This window comes from Crocuta crocuta, unplaced genomic scaffold (assembly GCF_008692635.1).
Source record: "Crocuta crocuta isolate KB4526 unplaced genomic scaffold, BGI_CrCroc_1.0 scaffold226, whole genome shotgun sequence".
Taxonomy (NCBI): Eukaryota; Metazoa; Chordata; class Mammalia; order Carnivora; family Hyaenidae; genus Crocuta; species Crocuta crocuta.
Window position 1 is genome coordinate 441,639 of NW_027530997.1, and position 14,340 is coordinate 455,978.

Sequence of the window (14,340 nt, forward strand, 5' to 3'; positions counted from 1 at the left end):
CAGGAGATAATGTGAACTTTTATTCAAGCAGTGATTTGGCAGAATAAATGGCAGTTCTTCAAGACGCCTAACCACAATCCCAGGAGTCCTATATGAAGTTAAGAAGAATAAACTTTATCTCCAACACACCACCAGTAATAGTCTTCCACAATCTTAGAGAACACACATAAATGAGAGAGATTTACAGTAAAAAAAAAAAATTACACCCAAATCTTTAACCTTGTATTTAACTTTTTTCTTAAAATAAGTTCCTAGAAAGGCAATTAGTAGGTAAAAGCTACACACTGTTTTAAAGTGGTTACATTTTTTCAGTCTGTCCAAATAGATTGTCCCATTTACACTCCAACCACAGGAGGAGGAATTTCCCTTTCCTTCAGACTTTTTACTTATGTCCGTGCTTTAATTTTATTCAAGTGCATCTGAAACTCAGCTCCAAGCACATCACATTTTTTTCTCAAATAAGATGTGATCATTTATTTCCCTCTTTAAGATGGTTAGTATTTCCTGTTACTACTGGTACAAATCAAAACACTGTGGTTTAACAGGAAGTTAAAACTTCTCCAACTGCCAAGCTCTTTCTTACTCCTAGTTTTCGTCATCTTCATTTCTTAATATTTCTTCCTATGAACTCACATTCACTACTTCCTAGATTGCTTTTCCTTCATCCAGTAAGTGCCTCTTACTTCAAAACTGATCTTTAAACTCCAGTGATTTCCTGGTTCTCTTCTTGTCCCTGCTTCTTAATTTTTCTCCCTGGAGGCCATTCAGCACTTAATATGGTGCATATATTAAATCATTATGTTAATTTATCCCAAGATTCATGCTTTTTTTTATTGCTTTGTGAAGTGTGTTTTCCCAGGATTTCATGTGTGTGTGTGTGTGTGTGTGTGTGTGTGTGTGTGGTTTGCACATTAAACTTGCAGGTTCCTTTATGTCAGAGGTTTGTTCTCTGGGTGGTGTTGGGTCTAATGCACTTTACTTGCAGACATTCGGGAAGTTGGAATTGGCTGGCTGACAGGTTTTTAAGATGAATTGTGAAGCAGTTAGCAGTTTTTAAAATACTTTGCACCCCTGCCCATTCTTTCATATATATTGATTATTTCTTTTTTTTGTTTTTGTTTTTTTTTTTTTAATTTATTTCTAGGAGAGAGAGAGAGACAGCGTGAGCAGGGGAGGGTCAGAGAGAGAGGGAGACACAGACTCTGAAATAGGCTCCAGGCTCTGAGCTGGCAGTCAGCACAGAGCCCGACGCGGGGCTCGAACCCACAAACCGCGAGATCATGACCTAAGCGAAAGTCGGATGCTTAACCGACTAAGCCACCCAGGCGCCCCTATATTGATTATTTCTTAAAGAATATATACCACTGTAATAGTAAATAGTTTTTTAGACTAATGACCAGTATCAGCATTCTACCTAGTAGGTTCCCAAATTTAGACACTTCATCATTCTGCTGCTTTTCTTTTATCCTTTTTGAGTATTTTTTACATGGTCTGCTCTAGCCCTTTACTGTCCTCCAGACCAAAGTTGGTATGTATGCAAATTCTGTTAGAAGATGCATTGGCCAGGCACATTTTGTGCCCTGCCTCACCAGCTTTTAGCTCATCTTTCTAGCTGCAACCATCTTCTCAGATGTAATCTGGAGAACCTGTAAACTATGTGTCTTCCAATTTCTGCCCTTAGGCTTCTCTGCTACCACCTGAACAAGCACAAACTTGAACATGTAGGCAGAGTTAACCTCTGCAGGGCAACCATAACTGAGAAGCCCAGTTCTGAGCTGAATTCCACATAACTCTTCAGAGGGTCCCTAGCAGAATCAAGCCCATTGCCAAATGAAGAAATAAAGGCAAGAATGGAGAAGATCAATTATGGAGAGGAACACATTAAATAAAGCTTCATATACAGCTTTGTATGTGAAGTACATAATTTGCTATTTTGGGTTTAATCTGTTTACTTTCTTACAATGATGACGTCAATGATAATTAAAGACTTAAGTGTAGTAGCATTTGCCAGTAGAAAATGACTCCTAGGCTCTATCTAGAATCATGAAAGCAAGTTCAGATTGCAGGCAAAGAATTAATGAACTATCAGAAAGTTTTCTCTAAAGCCTATCTCAAAATACCTGATTCTTGGCTAGAGCCAAGATATTAAAATTCTTGGTGCCAAGAACTGAACCAGATGCTGGGGGAACTCAAGGGTATGTAAGATACAGTTCTTATCTCAGCTACACTGGGGAAAATACTTATCCCTTTACAAATACCTACATAAATACTTGAAAGGCTGTTGGCTACTATTAGGTGTGTTTACTAAAAGAATTTTATGGCATTTTAGCCAAACTTTGAAGGATGTGAAGGACTGGCCAAAACCAGTAATTTGTCTACATTCATTCAAAGTTATTGTGAACATACAGAATGGTAACAGCATAAATTGCTGGGAAAAGTGTAAAGTACCACACAAATGCAAGATACTGATATTGCTAACTAATATTATTATTTCTTGAATGGCTGATTGTAAGAGCATGCAATTTAGGATTTAAACTTCCAGTAGCACTTCTCATTCATTAAAGAAAAGATAAGTTATCTTGAATTTTAATTTTGTTTTTCACATAGAATTCCAATGAAATTTTTAAATTTTTCTTTGTATTATCTATTACCTGTGGAATAATTATAATCTCAGTTAATAAGATGACAGCCTGGATTTTTATTGAGATATAATTGACCTATAATTGACCTAGTAGTTTCAGGTGTTCAGCATAATGATTTGGTAATTGTATATATTAGGAAATGTTTCCACAATAAGTTTAATTAACATCTATTACCACACATAGTTACAATGTTTATTGTGCTAAGAATTTTTTAAGATCTACTCTCTTAGCAACTTTCAAATATATAATAATGCAGTATTGTCAACTCTAGCCACCATGTCAAACATTATACCCCCAGGACATATTCATTTTATAACTGGAAGTTTGTACCTTTTGACCACCTTCACCCATTTTGTCCACCCCTACCCCACCAATCTGTTCTCAACATCTATGAGTTCAGTTTTGTTTTGTTGTGTATTGTTTTGTTTTGTTTGAGATTCTACATATAAGTGAGAACATATGTTATTTGTATGACAGCCTCTTTCTTTTTTTAAAAAAATATTTTATTTATTTCTAGGAGAGAGAGAGAGACAGTGCGAGCAGGGGAGGGTCAGAGAGAGAGGGAGACACAGACCGAAACAGGCTCCAGGCTCTGAGCTGGCAGTCAGCACAGAGCCCGACGCGGGTCTCGAACCCATGAACCGGGAGATCATGACCTAAGCGAAAGTCGGACGCTTAACCGACTAAGCCACCCAGGCGCCCCTGACAGCCTCTTTCTTAACGTAGGCTCATGCTTGAACATAAGGTTTAAATGGCCATTTGAATACATTTAGAGCATTGCCTCAGTATGAAGGTGATTTCTTGAAACATCTTGACAGAATCTAGTATATTGACAGAGTTGCTTTCTTTCTGTTCCTCTTAAGAATCTTTCCTAATGGAGGAACTCTATACATGAGGTTATTCTGTTTTAGAAATGAAATGCCAAAATATAACAAAAATATAGAAAAAAATTATAGGCCCTGTTCAAAGGCCTATATTACGATTTTAATTAGAAAAGTAAATCAGTAGATACAATTGGAAAAAGATGTGTAGCTTTCAGTAATAGAGTACACCAATATTTGTAAAACGTGCATTTTAAATTACTCCTGATACCTCTTAGATTATCTCCAAGGAAAAACATTAAAGACAGCTATTACACTGAATAGCAAGGTGGTATGAGTCTAAAAATAGTTATTCCACAATGTGTATGTTCGTTTTCCAGTGTTGAGAGAAAATTGTTATTAAACTCTAGAATTAAATATGTTGTGCTAATATGCTGAGTCCATTTACATTTTGTGGAATAATTTTATTTGTTCTGCGCTAGCTGGCTGGCAGAGAAATTGAGCAATGTTTGGTGATATTTTAAAATTGTAATTTCATCAACAACTGACCTAGGGACTCTAAATGCAAATGTGGAAATAAAGTGTTGTGTGCTATGTTTTGCCACTCTGAGGACTGATCTGTAAGTTTCCCCTATCATTTCCCAGTAGACTTTTCCTGGGAAGTTAGTTGTCATTGTTCTGGCAAGTTTCTCTTCATCTTAAATTGTGCTAACATTTAAAAGGAAAACTCTGAAGGTTACAAAAAAATTTTAAAGATAAAAATTATAATAGTAAGAGCAGCAAAAGAATACAGAAATGTGGAGAGTAAAAAGTATGTTCTACAATCAGAGTATAGCCCTCCATGCCTTCTGCCATGCACATAGGATATTACAGATTACAATGTATACATACATATATGTATGCTCTACATAAAAAGGATGTATTGTCACTGGCATTCTGTAACTTTGTTTTTTAATGTTAATGGTAATATCATGACGTTCTTCCTTGTCAGTTCATATAGACCTAGCTCAGTATTTCCAAAGGCTATAGAGCATACTGTTTTACAAATGAAAAAACAAAACAAAACTCTGTTGATGAGCATGTACTGTATCTGTGTCTGTGTGTGTATTTAACTCACACTTGTCTTAAATTATGCATTGAATAAGTGTACCAGAAGTAAAAAAAAAAAGATATTAAACTTTTAATATCTTCTAGGCACATATCCCAGAGGCAATCCTTTTCTTTTCCGTCTTCTTTTTTAATCTTTTATAGTTTATTGTCAAGTTGGTTTCCATATAACACCCAGTGCTCATCCCAACAAGTGCTCTTCTTCATGCCCATCAGCCCTTTTCCCCTCTTCCCTGTCCCCATCAACCCTCAGTTTGTTCTCAGAATTTAAAAGTCTCTTATGGTTTGCCTCCATCTCTCTCCTTAACTATTTCCCCCCTTCCCTTCCCCCATGGTCCTCTGTTAAGCTTCTCCTGTTCCACATATGAGTGAAAACATATGGTATCTGTCCTTCTCTGCCTGACTTATTTCACTTAGCATAACACCCTTGAGTTCCATCCACATTGCTACAAATGGCCAGATTTCATTCTTTCTCATTGCCATGTAGTATTCCATTGTATAGATAAACCACATCTTCTTGATCCATTCGTCCCTTGATGGACACTTAGGCTCTTTCCATGATTTGGTTATTGTTTGAAAGTGTTGGTATGAACATTGGGGTACATGTGCCCCTATGCATCAGCACTCCCGTATCCCTTGGGTAAATTCCTAGCAGTGTTATTGCTGGGTCATAGGGGAGTTCTATTGTTAATTTTTTGAAGGACTTCCACACTGTTTTCCAGAGGGGCTGTACCAGTTTACATTCCCACCAACAGTGTAGGAGAGAGACATTCCTTTTTAACAGTTTCTTTTATTTAAATTTATTAGTGGTTGTGAGTATAATTTTAAACAATATATGTATGCATTTATTTATTTTATCAACTTCAGACCTCATGCATGTGATGCAGAACTGTACTGTCAGGAGACACCAAACTCTTGGTATTCTTAAGAGAAATGTTTTAAGAGATTTTGGAATTCCCCTGATTCATACATGCCACTCTGTCACTTAATTTCTCTCTTAAAGTTCTGTTTAACTGTGATTCTCAACTGGGAGGGAGAAGAGAATAACATCTCCAGCCCACCCTCAGAACATACCAGAATCTTTGGGGAGTCTTTTTCAAAGTATGCATACCTTCCTTCCTACCTCAAATGGAAGCTTGAAAAACATCACTGCATGTAATTTCAGATGTTACTATTTAGGAGTGCTTTATGCAGATTGTGTAGCAGAGAACAAAACAAGCTAAGAATGATCTATTTCTATATCTATATCTGTATCTATATATCAGAAATACATACATGTATTTATATATATATATATAAAGTCCAAGACATTTAAGTGATAAACAGGTTAAGGGCATCATTGCCTTAGGTCTCTTCATTCTCTGTTTATCCCATTATTCCATTATCAGCCTCAGCAGAGGACTCTCCTTTCTATTCACTTCACAAGAGTTCCTATGTAACCATTAATGAGCAGAGAACATCAAAGTAGAGAAGTGGATGCCATAGCACAGGCAAGCTCACTGCTGCGATGAGTGACTGACTAACTGCATTCTAGACAAGGGCAAGTCAGATTTATAGCCAGTAAAATTACTATCACTGGGCCTTCAGAGTTCAGCAGAATAGTTGGAACTCCGGGTATTAACTAACACTTTGTATGCCAAATCAAATCCATCATGTTTCATAGCTTTAAACCTGGTAGAAAATTCCTAGAGGTCTGTGAGTCTATTTGAAGGTCCACCTTACTTCATAGAGTGGAATCTAACAGTGACAATGACCAGGATATGCTTGTCTAAAGGGTTTGTGCCACAGTGCTGTGGGTTTCATTGTAGCACGTGAGGGGAAGTGAACAGCCTCAGATGGCTACTAATAGGATTCTCTACCTTTTTTAACTGCAGACTGCAGCTGAATATGTAAAATCGCGACTCCCAGAGGCCCTCAAACAGCACCTTCAGGACTACGAGAAGGACAAAGAAAATAGCGTTTTGTCTTACCAGACCATCCTTGAACAGCAGATTCTGTCCATTGACCGAGAAATGCTAGAAAAGTTGACGGTATCCTACGATGAAGCAGGTATGTTTGACTTTAACACACACACACACACACACACACACACACACACACACTTTTTCTTTACAGACTTTGGTTAAATTTAGGCCCTTTTCGGGGTGGCTCAGTTGGTTAAGCATCCGACTTTGGCTCAGGTCATGATCTCATGGTTCATGGTTTCGAGCCCCCCGTCGGGCTCTGTGCTGACAGCTAGCTCAGAGCCTGGAGCCTGTTTTAGAGTCTGTGTCTTCTTCTCTCTCTGACCCTCCCCTGCTCACGCTGTCTCTCTCTCTCTCTCAAAAATAAATAAAACATTTAAAAATTAAAAAAAAATAGGCCCTTTTCTTAGGTAGAAGATGAAGGGCAGATTAGATTCAAAGTTACATAACATGGATTAACAGTAAGTTTCCACTCTGCAGCTTTAGTATCAAAAATTTCATCAAGAGATTCCTAAAAATGGCTCTTAAGTATCAAATCCCTTTAAAATTTTTGCTCTCTTTTAAGAAATGAGATTTTTCTGGCCTCTTATCCACCATGCACTCCTATTGATTTAATCATTTAAAGTGTCACTTCAATTTTGGATACCAACTAAAACCTTTTACATCCGATAATCCAAGGATTGTTATTTGCTTCAAGTATTACTTTTTAACTTCAGAGATTTTTTTTTCCTTGAAGTTTCAAACTGAATTTGACTTTCTTTTCCTTTAGCTCCTCAGATGAATTCTCACCTCTAATATCACATTGTAGACTTGGGTACACTGCCTGCCATAATTCACCCATCTAAGAGAGTTTCTTAATGAAGGCATGGATGGGCCTTCTTATAACACCGTTTTAATCTATTACAAGGTCTGTCAGCTAGAGCCCAGTTTTAATGAAACCAGTACAGTTTTACTTGGAATTTTAAAATCTTTAATAAAATTAAACTTAGAAGAAATATCTTGAATGACATTGTCATTACTTACCCCTTACCTTCGCTCCTCCCACCTAAATTTAGGAAAATAGGTTGCTAATGGTCATATGTTGTTAATATTGATCCCCCTTTTAATGCCAGGAACTTCTGTCTGTATTTTCACAAGGAAGTTGTTAGTTTACGTCTTGTTTTCTTCCTCATGACCTAAGCAGTCTCAATGCTGACATGACATTCTTAACACTTGATTTCAAGCTTGAACAGCAAACCTAAGAGCAAATTTAAAAAGCAAACATTAGGGGGAGCTGGGTGGCTTAGTCAGGTCTTGATTTCAACTCAGGTCATGGTCTCAAGGTTATGAAATCAAGACCCGTGTTGGAGCATGGAGCCTGCTTAAGATTTCTCTCTCTCTCTGCCCCTGTATCCTGCTTGCTGTCTCTCTAAAATACATTTGTTTTAATTTAAAAATCATACATTATGCTACATATGTCTAACCACTAAAGCAATTTTCTCGTTACCAATCTGCTCCCATTTACATTCATCCTCTAGTCCCTTTACACCCCTGTTGGAAAGGATCCATATCTCTACCCTTGCTCACGACATTTGCCCAAGACATTTCTACTCTCTCTCTCAGTCTCCTTTGATTTATTAATTTTGCAGATACATTGGCTTTCTTCTGCCTGTTGGGTGGTTAGTATTTGATCTCCGTATTTGTCTTTTTAAAGAATGTTAAACATTCTTTTCTTTGGAATTCGTATTTATCTCCTCTCCCATCCCTAATGAAATGAAGTAAGGCTATGATTCAGCCCAATGAAAATAATATGAATATTTATAGAATCTTAGAGATCATAGGCCTCATGTAGTCCACCCACTTCCTGTTCCCATAACCATTTTATGGTGAGAAAACTGGAACCTACAGACCTTCCTGAAATCATACACCTCCTAATTACTAATCAATCTGGGCTTTCACCTCACTCCTGCAGGTTCTCATCCACTCAGTAGGCATTTGTTGAATGCATAGCAGATTTCTAGGCAGTTGGAAGAAAGAGGGAAGGGTGTTGAAAAGGTGGGGAGGAATCTGAGATGTAGAAAATGCACATCTTGCTTAAAGTCTAGCTGGTGAGCTAACACACCTGTGTATGACTTCTGGAGAAAAATTCCTGAGGAGTTAGGGAATAGGCACACTCTGGAATAGCTACAAGCTATCAAAGTTAAGCTGAAGGGAGTAAAGGAATAGTGAAAGTGGTTCAGATTCTCAGTGGGACTCTTTTGGGGACAGCGTTAGTTTAAACCCTGAAGGACAAATGATGAACATAGTTTTATGAAGAGAACACAGTCTGATGAAGGGGCCCAGGTGGACACCAACGTAGCAATGAACATCAGCCTCCACCTTCTACCTCTCAGTTTTAACTTCTTCAGGAAAAATTTTCCACTCACCTGCACTCTTGTTGAGTAACCTATTATCTGCAGTCCACATATAGTCTCTTTTTTTTCCATTTTTATCACTGCTTTTTTATTTAAACATGTTCTATCAGTCCATTGTTTTAAGAAACTCCTACAGTTGGCTGGTTTTTAATCAATCTCTTCTTTTTTTTTTTTTTTTACAAATAGTTTATTGTCAAATTAGTTTCCACATAACACTCAGTGCTCATCCCCACAAGTGTCCTCCTCCATGCCCATCCCCCCCTCCCCCCCACATCCATCAGTCCTCAGTTTTTGTCAGCATTCAAGAGTCTCTCATGGTTTGCCTCTCTCCCTTTCCCCCACCATTTCCCCCCTTCTTCTCCCCCTTGTTCCTCCGTCAAGTTCCTCCTAATCCTCCTATACGTGCAAACATATGATATTTGTCCTTCTCTGCCTGACTTATTTCGCTCAGCATAACACCCTCAAGGTCCATCCATGTTGCTACACATGGCCAGATTTCATTGTTTCTCATTGCCATGTAGTATTCCATGGTATAGATAAACCACATCTTCTTGATCTGTTGATCTCATTCATCTGTTGATGGACACTTAGGCTCTTTCCATGTTTTAGCTATTGTGGAGAGTGCTGCTTGCAGTCCACATACAGTCTCTTATATGTGTACTCTGGCATGGAATTCATCAGTATGAGGAATTTATCAGAATGAAGCAGTGGAAAGAATACAGGATTGGGAGCTAGAAAACTGAATTCTGGGACTTTCCTCTAGCTTAATCCTGGTGTGATCTTTAACAAATTAATCTCTCAGAGGCTCTTTCTGCATCTATAAAGTTGGGCTAGTAATATCTCACAGGGTTATTATAATAAAATATAGCATGTTTGGGGAAGTCCTTAGAAATCATATTGCAAATGCTGCTAATGTTGAATGAGAACAGACTTGGATCTTGTCTGTCTCTCAGACCAGTTTAAAATACTCTTAGGAGGGTTTTCTTGGCATATAAGGTTTGGGTAGGCAGAGGGAAATTTTTAAAAATGATCTTCAGATGCTTTTCAAAGTCAAACCATATCTTTCTCTTAAATCACCCATTCTGGAATCAGTTTGCCCTTGGTCATTCCTGCATAAGGTGACACATTTTGTGGGGGCTGTGTATATGTATATGAATAAATGAATGTCACTGTGTATTGTAAAATCAAAATGTCACTCACTGCCTCTTCCTCCATTACCCATATTTTTAAGATTTCATTTAAAGAAAGAAGAGAAAATACAAAAATACTATTATTTAAATTTTTTTAACGTTTTATTTATTTTTGAGAGCGAGTTAGAGACAGAATGAGCAGCAGAGGGTCAGAGAGCAAGGGAGACACAGAATCCGAAGACAGCCTCCAGGCTCTGAGCTAGCTGTCAGTATAGAGCCTGACGCGGGGCTCGAATCCACAAACTGTGAGATCATGACCTGAGCTGAAGTCAGACACTTAACTGACTGAGCCACCGAGGCGCCCCAAAAATACTGTTATTTAACAGAAAAATATTTCACTATAATACAAAAGAATCAGGATAGAAAATTGGTTAAAAAAATATCCAGTACCTTCAGATATAGACATCTTATACTAAAATACTCATTTGCTTCAACTACTGAATTCCTTATGCTGTCCCAGGTTTGATGTCCTCACATTCTTTTTTTTTTTTTTTTAAGTTTATTTATTTAGAGAATGTGGGGGAGGGGCAGAGAGAGAATCCCAAGCAGGCTCTTCTCTGTAAGCACAGAGCCCCTGCAGGGCTCAATCCCATGAACCAGGAGATCAGGACCTGAGCTGAGATCAAGAGTCAGATGCTTAACTGACTGAGCCACCCAGGAATCCCTGATGTCCTCACATTTTTAATTCAGCTCTCCTAGTTTTAAGATGTAGTTGCTAATTGGACACTAGCCTGTTCTCTAGAGAAGTTAATTTGTCTTTAATGCTCATCCATGGATAAATCAGCCTGAGTGACTTAATGACAGTTGCCACCATCTGTGGCTTCTAAACTTCTAAATACCAATTAATGAAAAATAATTCCTTAGACACATGTCTAAAAGCATTGGCTCAGAGCCTTTCTCCCTCCCTTCTCTTTCTTAGTCTTTCCTCAGCATCCTCTCTTTTTCTTTAAATATATACATACCTTAATGCTTTACTCATCTACAATTCAAATATCTGACAACCTAACATACCTGAAATTTAACAAAGAAATGGAAAGTAAGGGAACACCACATGCAACCATACCATGCCACAGATTCGTGGACAAATCCATACAACAGAGGCTTTAGATTCTCATTTGGAATCTGTATGTTTTTATTTTCTATTATTCTGAGCAGTTAGGTTGTATTTTCCAATGTGATATTTTCTTTTATAAAATTCTTTTTCTGACCTTAAGGGTTATATTTTTATTGCAGAAATGGAAATAAGTAGAATGATATAAGAGAATAGTAATTATAATAATTCTACCATTGTGAACATTTTGGTGCATTTTGCTCACTCAAAGCATTTTTGAAATATGGTTGATATTCTGCAGCTTTATATTCTGCTGTCTTCATTTAACATTAGTACAAAAGCACTTCCTCATTTCAGTAAAACCTCTTTATGTGAAGATAATTTTAATAGCTGCACAATATCCTATTCTTTGAAAGTACTACTACTAACTAAACATTCTCTTAAGCTGACATGGTTTTTGTTTTTGTTTCTGCTGTAATGAATCATGCTGCAATGAATATGGTGGGTATTTGTCTGCATTTCATATTACTCTAGAGAATAGACTTTAGAAAACATGAGTTTAAAATTAGGATTAGAAGGTGGAGGAAGTGTCTGATAATTGGAGTAGAGGCACTGAGGGCAGCAAGGAATATGAGTAAAGAGTGAATCCACAGACACCTATACAAAGCAGTTGTCATGTTCCCATCATTGCACTACAGTCTGTGGAATCAGCATTCATAGATACTGTATTATAGAGTTGACATCATTGATCTTTACAGTAGTGACCTTGATTCACAGAGAACCTTAATTGTATTTTGTATGTAAAAATAGTAACTGTGTAATCCAGTTTAGAAATATTTTCATCCAAGTGGTTTATTTTTAAGTTTTGACAGGAATGAAGATGTTTTGTGGTATCATTAAAAGAGGTTTTGGAACTACAAGACCCAGACTGTATTCTAACTCTACTGACAACCAAGTTTATGATCTTGAGTGAGTCACCAAATCTTCCGAAAGCCCATTTTCCCATAAATCAAAGGCATGAACAGGATCTCATAGATGTCTTCCATTTCTAAAACTGTAACTCTGGTCTCTTGACACTGGAAAATTCAGATAGCCACAGTTTCTGCAAGGTTGCATGTAGCTTCATCTTGAATCTTCTGCTTGCTCCATTGTCTTCCTCTTCTCTCCACACACATCCCATGTAACTTGTACATAGTATCTGACTAAAATAAAACCATTACTCAGCTTTCCTGGCATCTACACATGAAAATGCCTAGACATACTTTGTTGGTGGGATGGGAAGTGAAGATGTGAGAGTCCAGCAAAACTAGATTTTGGAAGGAGTGTTTCTGAGCCATCATTCATGGATCCTCATTAGGATAGCTTAAGTTAGATATTTTTATTAGCATTTATTAATGCTAAGCAAAATTCAGAGTAAGAGGTAGGGTATGTTTTACATTTGATCTATTAATGTTTTTATTTGAATCAAACTACAAGTTCATGCACATTCCAGTAGGTTGGATTTAGCAATAGAGAAATTTCCAAAGAAAGCAGTGACATGATTTGAGAAGAGATCAAAATAGCATTTTACATTGTCTCACTGAGTACCATTAATGTAAAATTTCTTAATTTGTCATAGTGGGCAAAAATTGCAGGGCTGAAATAGCAGGAAAGGGAATCTTTCTTCGCATTTTTTTTATGCTGGCATATTCTTCATATTTCTTTAAATAATATCAAACTGTTTTTGAGTTTTTTGTGTTTTGAGTTTAGGCATGAATAAATAGCCTACATATTCTCTTATTAAGGATAAAGGAGTGTGGCTTGTAATGTCTTGTGTTTGAGGGAATTATGAGGAGAGTAGACTCATTTATTTGAGAGTGTATTCTCTGCCTAACACACAGGAACCCTAAGGCATGGGAAATGGGAGTAAAGAGCTGCCTACCTCAGAAAAGCCAAGTGTACCTGTAGCGGGCAGCCTGGCCAGTGGTGCCTTCTTGCTGAGGGCCTCAGAGACAGTTGCCTAAGTTACTGATTAGAGCTTCTTCTCAGAGTTAAACCAAAAACCAGTAAGGATTTTATTTTTGTTCTTACAATTCACTAGAAACCCATATGGCTTTCCAACGACCACATGTTTCCACCTCGTAGAAAGAGCACTTACAAGTAAAAAGTGAAACGGGTAGTGCAGATGAGGGAAGGAGAGAACTCAGCTGGCTGTTTATTATGTTCATTTGGGCATCAGTTAAAGCTGGGGACCTGAAGATCCATTTACACGTGTCAGGCAATAACATACAACTTTCCCAGAGGAGGTGAGAAAGAAAGAACAGCATTAATTTTTCAGCCTTTGCTTTGTGATTCCCTGATGTTGCTCTGCATTAGAAATTCAGTGAGAGCAGAGCCCAAGCAAAGCTACCTGCCGTGAAGACACATCAAATACTGTAATGTACATTTTGGAGAAATAGCTTTTTAAAAGGGTGGGGAATGTGCTTTAAGCAGTTAAGGAAGTAGCCAGAGGGTTACCTCCTATTGAGCTTATTTTATTCCTAAAATAGACAGTACCTGAAAGTTACACCTACGATTTAATTGAGCCATTAGTGTCAGCGTAATCAGTGATCTCAAAAGGAAAGCCATTTACTGTCATGGGGTAAAAATTGAACACACATCGGGAAACCAAACTCAGGAAAGAGACTGTGAATTATTTAGGGCCCTTTCAGGTTTTCTACGAACATAAAAAATGCAGTAAAAGGCATTTGCAGGAAGTTCTTCACTCTAACAAATAGAGTGAATTTCTCAGTATGTTTCTCAAACATGTCCTAAGGGAAGAAGTAGCACTAAGCTTTCCTTCCTTTATATCTTCAATCACACCTCATTTCCGGGCTCAAAAGATATACTTGCCAGAGTGTTGCTGACAGGATTTGGAAAGAAGGGGAAAACAGGCACCCAAAAGAAACTAAATAAAGGGGAATTCAGTATTGGTGTGTAACCTCTGACACCAACTTCTGAATTTCTGTAAAAAATTTAAAATCTGTTTTATTCTTCCATTATAAGAGTAATATAAATACATTTTAGCACTTTTCTTAAATGGCAAGATAGAAGACAAAAAGATATCTCTAATTCTACCACTTACCCATAGCCACCATCTTTAGTATAATTTCTGCCTCTTATTTTTCTGTTGGGTTTTATTTCTTTATAACCA

General features: G+C 37.4%; 1 protein-coding gene across 1 annotated transcript in view; it reads left to right on the forward strand.

Moving 5' to 3' along the window:
- The window catches only part of PPM1L (protein phosphatase, Mg2+/Mn2+ dependent 1L), a 298,802-nt gene that overhangs the window by 186,568 nt on the left and 97,894 nt on the right, over positions 1 to 14,340 (forward strand). The window contains exon 2 of the mRNA XM_077770532.1: positions 6,445 to 6,619. Coding sequence (XP_077626658.1) covers positions 6,445 to 6,619 — 175 coding nt within the window. The remainder of the gene's footprint in view (positions 1 to 6,444; positions 6,620 to 14,340) is intronic.